General features: G+C 38.6%; 1 protein-coding gene across 1 annotated transcript; it reads left to right on the top strand.

Annotated features, from left to right (window-relative positions):
- Positions 1–752: 752 nt before the first annotated feature.
- On the top strand, positions 753–4,458 carry LOC109422443 (protein HID1). The gene is made up of 6 exons (XM_019697231.3): positions 753–999; positions 1,197–2,240; positions 2,378–2,468; positions 2,532–3,460; positions 3,519–3,844; positions 3,907–4,458. Exons 1-6 carry the CDS (start codon positions 934–936, stop codon positions 3,968–3,970), a joined length of 2,520 nt encoding a protein of 839 aa, XP_019552776.3. The 5' UTR covers positions 753–933; the 3' UTR covers positions 3,971–4,458.
- Positions 4,459–7,539: the final 3,081 nt, after the last annotated feature.

Genomic DNA, 7,539 nt, shown 5'->3' on the forward strand with positions numbered 1-7,539 from the left:
GTACCGGTCCTACAAGTGTCAAACCAATTTTTGTAGCCAAATCAAAACATCCACAATAATACATATGTGTAATAAAAAATTAATGGATAAATACATCTGTGGTATTAAATAAAATAAACTAATTTATTGGCTACAGCGCCATTAGCGTTCTAATTTCTCATACATGTACTGTTCTAGCTCTAGCGCCACTGACTGGTATCATAAAAAAGCATGAAAACTACGATTTTCAATGTTAACAAAAAACACTATTGTAGTTATCCGATTGCGCACTTATTGTGACATCAAACTGATAACTATCATGCGTCTCCATCACCTTACATTGAACAATGGCCCTGTATCCAGACTTATTAGGCAGGATGCGCTTAGCGCCTCCTAATGATTTTTAGACAAATATGGTATTCTACAAAGCCGATCAAAATAATAAGGCCCTGGACCATCGACCCTGGACTTTGATAGAGCCCCAAGATATTGCATTCCAAGTCCAATGGGCAAAATTACAGCAAGTGTTTTGCCACACTCTAATTTTCCAGCAACTATTTGGTAATGTATTTTTAGTTGTGTATTGATGATTGTATTCAAGTGGGCAATAAGTTGGCGATTCTGTTTCCGTACGAGACAAATGTGTACCTCGCCACCAGTTTCCAATTGGAATCTGAAGGCAGGCTGGTTTGTTTCTCAACACCACCCCTTCTCGGTACGAACGCAGCCAAACACGGCAAAGTCCAGGCAAAAGAGGAATAAATTAAAAGCTGTCATCATTTTTCTTCTTTGTGCTTTCTGTGTTGTGGTATAGTCGTCATCGCATCGAGCAAAAATTTGCAAATCCAATGTAATTCTTGATAACCCGTGATAAAATCGGTATTTTCAACAAATATTGTTGAAAATAGTATCCAAAAGCGTCTTGGTGTATAGTACTGTGTCTGCTGGTTGAGCATGGGTAATACGGATACGAAGTTAAATTTCCGCAAGGCGATTGTGCAGCTTACCAGCAAAAGTCAGGTTTGTTGAAGGGTTTTCAATGAGGAAAAATAAAATTTGAATATTAAAAAATGTGAAGAATCGGGGAAATTGACATCATCGATCTTTTAAGCATTACAAATGTGCGAAATCAGCATGTTCAAAGTGGTTTCGATCTGTTCTTCGGCATATGTGGCATGCAATCACCATATGTTTATCTACTTTTTTTTTTGTTGTAGCCGATCGATGCAAGTGATGACGTATTTTGGGAGCAGTTTTGGATCGAACACAGTACTTCAGTGCAGGACGTTTTTGCACTGATTCCATCCAATGAGATACGCAAAGTTAGAGATGTAATGCCTGCAAATTTAGCTACCTTATGCTATAAAGCTACGGAAAGGCTGGTTCGAGCTGTGGATAATAGTTGTCGAACTCAGGGCGAACAGCAGACTGTGCTGAATTGTGTACGCCTACTGAATCGTATATTGCCGTACATCTTTGAGGACGCGCAATGGAAAGACTTTTTCTGGTCGTCACTTCCTTCAGGGAATGAAAAGGATGATAATGCGACTCCATTGGCGCAAAGTTTGCTGAATGCCATTTGTGACCTACTGTTCTGTCCGGATTTTACTGTAGTTGGTTTACGGAAGTCGGGACCGGAAAAAGCAGAGGAATTGAACTCCATCGATAGCTGTGAATACATATGGGAAGCTGGAGTGGGTTTTGCTCAATCACCTCCTCGCAATGGCAACATGGACTCTCGACGGACTGAACTTCTTAAGCTGTTGTTGACTTGCTTCAGTGAAACTATGTACCGTGTACCGACGATGAGCGATGAACCCAACAAATGGATAGTTCACTTTACAAGCGCTGAAAATCGTCATGCATTGCCGTTGTTTACGTCTCTTCTGAACACAGTATGTGCTTATGATCCAGTAGGGATGGGAGTTCCCTATAACCATCTGCTATTCACGGATACTCTGGAACCGCTGGTCGAAGTTTGCTTACAGATTTTGATCGTCACACTAGATCACGACATAACGAGCAATTCACCTACACAATCGGCATCATATTCACACGATGATACAACTATTGCCGACAACCTATTCATCAACTATTTGTCACGGATTCACAGAGACGATGATTTTCATTTCATTTTGAAAGGCGTAACCCGTCTGCTGAATAATCCCTTGGTGCAGAGTTATCTACCCAACTCGACGAAGAGACTGCATTGTCACCAAGAACTATTGGTGTTCTTTTGGAAGATTTGCGACTACAATAAGGTAAGTAGACATTTAATAAAGTACTCAACTAGGAGAAATCTACAACTCCACATTCTTCGAAACTGAAGATTTTGTGGCAACTATGATTCTCTGAAAATGTTTAAAACTGATCATACATTGATTCACATTTTTTCCAGAAATTCTTGTATTTCGTACTGAAGAGCAGTGATGTATTGGACATTCTGGTACCTATATTATATCATCTGAATGACTCTCGAGCAGATCAATGTAAGTAATACTGGGTCCATACCAAAAAAGCTGATTTTGAACACTTTTCATTTTTTACTACAGCCCGAGTTGGTTTGATGCATATTGGTGTATTTATTCTGCTACTACTATCCGGAGAACGTAACTTTGGAGTCCGGCTCAACAAACCGTACACTGCTACGGTTCCAATGGACATTCCCGTGTTTACGGGAACGCATGCTGACCTGCTCATTACGGTGTTTCACAAAATCATAGCCACAGGTCATCAACGGTTGCAGCCACTATTCGACTGTCTACTTACGATACTGGTGAACGTTTCGCCATACCTGAAAACGCTCTCGATGGTAGCCAGCATAAAACTGCTTCATCTGTTGGAAGCTTTCAGTACACCTTGGTTCCTGTACTCGGCGCCATCCAATCATCATTTGGTGTTTTTCTTGTTGGAAATTTTCAATAATATTATCCAATATCAATTCGATGGCAACTCTAATCTAGTGTATACCATCATACGGAAGAGACAGGTATTCCACGCGTTGGCCAACCTGCCGACAGATGCCGCAGGAATAGCAAGATGCATGAGCAACAGAAAAGGTGGAAAGCTTAACAATTCTAGTCATGGATCCCGCGATGGAGTCCGGAGTCCTCAGAACAATGAGGTGCTGCCATCTACTGCTAATGCCGGCAATGAAAGCGAGGAAGAAATCACAGTTAGAACTGGTCAATTATCTCTAGATGACAGACAGCCATCGGATGAAGAAGATAGCCGCAGTGAGATTGTTGAGGAATCAATGGAAGGTTCACGACCAGCTCAACCGGCAGAACCGGGTACTTTGAAAGCAACACTGCTTGATACTCCAGATATCACACAAATGACAGAGCGTGAATCCGCTCACCCAACTGGAGAGGCCACTACACCATCTCCCGTTGAACCCAATGCTAAGACTCCGGTTGGAGATACAAAGGGATCACCTAGCAAGGAACAATTGTCCCCAATGAAAAGATCTGTTGCTCAGGTAAAGTAAACCGTAAAAATTTGGATCATCAATTCTTCAGTTTTGTTTTCTCTTCCAGCGTGGAAGCATTCGTGTAACGCCAGGAGCTGGTCAGCGATCGCAGGCCAAAGTTTGGCAACCGTCACCCGAGTGGGTCCAATCATGGCGGTCAAAGCTACCGCTTCAGACCATCATGAGATTGCTACAGGTGCTCGTCCCGCAGGTAGAGAAAATCTGCATCGACAAGGGGCTGACCGATGAGTCTGAAATTTTGAAATTCCTCCAACACGGAACACTGGTTGGTCTACTCCCAGTGCCGCATCCGATCTTGATCCGGAAGTATCAAGCAAACAGCGGTACTACTGCTTGGTTCCGTACTTATATGTGGGGTGTTATTTACCTCAGGTAAACCAACAATTAATAAAAAGGGAGAACACATTGATTTAAAAAACCATTATTCTTTGCAGAAATGTTGATCCAGCCATTTGGTACGACACTGAAGTGAAACTATTTGAAATCCAACGCGTTTAAGCAGTGCTGTAATAGTTTATACACAATCAAACAATAGTAACATTTTAATGATCATATAGCTTTGTACACCGATATCCGAGTGACATCCGCAAACAAACCCAGATAACTATTTATAAGAAACATTCCTTTAAAACTTTACAGAAATCTTTATACGAAAGTTATCTAACATCTTCACCTCTCGACGTTATTTCACACATTCCTTTCTAAATTTACAACTGCTATCACAGCCATAATCTGCCTTTAAAATGGATAATAAACGCTCCTCATCTGACATATGATATTTTCCACAACTTTTAGTTTGACTGCAGTCGAAGTTACAGTGCAATTCTTATGTAAATTAACCTAATAAAATCAAAGTTAGTAAGTAACGCAGCAGTAATCTACACCTAACGCATTACGATGGTAATTGTGCTTAAGAATGTTCGAAAAAAAAAATGTACCACGCAAGATAAACCATATATGGTGTAATACAGATTATTTATTCACAAGTTTGTTGTTCTATTTAACTCATATCCGATGAACTCAATGAAGGTACTGCCCTTGAAGGTGGTGTGTAACTGCTGACACAGATCACAGGGGGTGCTTTGTACTTTTTTATTAGTATTGACATGTTTTATCGGTAACAATTGTGCCCTAACATAATTCGTTAAATTCATTGTAATGCTTTTGAAAACTTTGTGTCGAAATGTGCTTGAGTTCCCCTGTAGAGATACTTGTAAACAGTTGCACAAAAAGGCACATATTTGTAACATATCTAAACTACAAGAGACATTATACATAATAAACAACTTATTGCATCGAGCTAGACATATTTCCTACATTTCAGAAGTGGGAAAAAAAACTTAATTTTCTGTTAATATTGTAGAGTTAGGCATCGCTTATGAATGCTCTTGAACTTTTGAAAATGTTATCAGATGATGAGAGAAGTTTCTTTTTTATTCGCAATTTTGTGAATCTAGTTTTTTTTTAATTTTTTGTTTTTGTTTCGTGTTTGAATATCCCCACCCTTTAATTTTTTTCCGGAATCCTATTTTTAACAGCGATTTTTAAAGAGAAAAATATTTTGAGATTTAATTATTATCATCAAAAGATTATTATTTTTTCATGAACAATTTTATTTTACGTGTAATTTTAATGAAAATAATTTTTGAGTATTTTCAAAACTAAATTTTTTTTGTCCCGTAACGTGGGTAGATCACCTTATAATGGTGCGTTGCGGCGTAAGATCTACCATAACAAATTTTGATCTTGTATTTTTTTAGCTTTGTTAATTTAAATGCAGAAAAATTCCAAGATCACAATTTGCTCTACTTTTTTTTCTTTTACATGTTATGTTTTCCATTGTTAATAAACCATTTCTTTCAGGAGGATTCAGGTAATTTGTAATCATGTAACTGTTGTGAGCCTATCACCATTTAAAAATCTATAATTTTACTTTTTATTTCAGATTTGGAATCGAACACCCAACAAGGAATTAGGAAAGGAACCAGGCATCAACCAACAATATTGCGTGCACCTGAACGTTGATCAAACGTTTCCTTTTAACTTTACCCTTCCACTAACATCCAAATTCCCGTGACGCCTAGGCCTGAAAGAATGTAGAGGTCTCTATGTACTTTCATAGGTGTCCAACTAATCTTCCTTTCCCATCCCTCAGCTGTCGCAAGGACGTGGCCAGGACAGCACTCGACCGTTGGAGGATTGCGTCAATCTTGTCTAAGAGTCAGAGATTAGTCCTCAATCTTTGTGCTTTGATAACGGACAGGAAAGATGCAAACCTCATAACATTGATCCAGGGCTGTACCACCTACGAATTTGTACGACTTGCTTAATGCTAATGCTAATGCTAATGCTAATGCTAATTTTCAAAACTAAACTTTTTTGCTATAATAGAATGACTGAGGAAAGAAAATAAACATGTTGATTGTTGAGATTCAATACAAATGAAACTATGACATCTGAAGAGTGACCAAAACATCATTTTTTCAATGATTAAAAAATGTAAATCCGCTTTAAAAGAAATCAAATCCCATTTTGAGATATACAGAACAGTCCTGAATATCATGCAAATATGAATAAATATGAAAGTTTTGATCGCCGGGGAAAGAAAATAGACAAACATTATCAAACTATAGCCCGTCTAAAGGCGGGGTTGAATATCAGAGGGTTAACTCACATTATGGCACAGAGAAACAGACGTCACACTCTACTCATTCTTTATCCATCACCTTTTTAACGGTGCATTCAAATATTTGGTGGTTAATCAATTTGCCACTCCTGACACTCACATCGTTTTTGCTCCTGTTTGACGTTTGCCCACTACCGGCATCTAGTGGTTGTCCGTATTTCTTACGATTATTTACGATCTAGTAGTTGTCCGTATTTCTTACGATTATTTTGATTAGTATTGGGCGCTTAGGTTTTCTTGACGGTGTTTTTAACTGAAATTTGGTACAAGCGTTACGTTTGTCTCTCTATGATTATGGATTCATAAGGTTCATTTGAGATCAAAAGAGAACATTTTGAGTGCTTGTTTATGATTCCATTATGTAGCCAGCTATTAAAACTGATTCGTTTTCACGTTTTTCAAAATGAGGAGTACGTATGAAGATCTTATTTTTAAGGTATGGCTAAATTTAATGATACATTTTTATGTATTTCTTACGATTATTTGCCAGAGAGTACCTTCTCATTTCAGTATGACAGCCAGGGATGGGGTTTGGTGAACATTGCTGCTGAGTGTATGCAGAAGCAAAACATATTTACTCATTACCAACGGAGGCCCGAGAAAACTCGTGGGGGAACGAGGGCATACGGCACCCACTCAAAATCTTGCGAAGAACGTTGGAATATACTATTCTATTACTATACTATTCGTACAACTATACCTACAACTGTAAGCAGCGTAAACACCAGATTCGATCTTACCGTACTAACAAGTTCTCCCTTGTATCCCCAGGCTGTATCGAACTACGTATCGAGGTCCAAAAGTTTACCCAACACATGTGTTTCCAATGACATTGAGAAGCACATGGAGGCGCTTGGTTGTTGATGCCTATGCTACCCATGATAAGGCCTCTTTATCCTAAGGCAGATTGTATTTTGCACCACTTTTATTTTATAAATCAACTTTTCATGTTCCTAATGTCCAACTTTTAATTTCGAATGTCCTCAAAATAAGAACGTTTTCTATTGAAAACAAAAGAAAAAATGCACATTTTTTTCCTTGTCCAGTATTTGAAAACAATTTGCATTCTTTGTAAACGCAAAATTCAGCATTCTGATCGACTCACCAAATTCGACTTAGCCAAATTGATCAAAATAAACCATAGTTTAGCACTTGGTAGACAGTAAAAACTTGAACTTGACCCCAAAAACGCAGGGACCCAAGTGGTTACGTGACCCCTAATGAAAGTGGCTGTATAAAATCAAACTCTCTTCGGCAAAGTTATTGCAATCCTACTCCTCCGTTAGGAAAATTACGAGTAATTGGGTTTGAGACATCATTGACAGCCTAGAACATCATGAACATCAAAAAGTTGTATTGCGTTGCGTGGTAAAGAATATCC

The sequence above is a fragment of the Aedes albopictus genome, chromosome 3 (genome assembly GCF_035046485.1).
Source record: "Aedes albopictus strain Foshan chromosome 3, AalbF5, whole genome shotgun sequence".
NCBI lineage: Eukaryota > Metazoa > Arthropoda > Insecta > Diptera > Culicidae > Aedes > Aedes albopictus.

Bases quoted from the DNA above. Each gene is read 5' to 3' on its own strand.
- LOC109422443 (XM_019697231.3), top strand. From the start codon at position 934: ATGGGTAATACGGATACGAAGTTAAATTTCCGCAAGGCGATTGTGCAG. The intron at 2,469-2,531 runs GTAAGTAATACT...TTTTTACTACAG, and splicing joins TGACTCTCGAGCAGATCAAT to CCCGAGTTGGTTTGATGCAT. The intron at 3,845-3,906 runs GTAAACCAACAA...TATTCTTTGCAG, and splicing joins TGGGGTGTTATTTACCTCAG to AAATGTTGATCCAGCCATTT.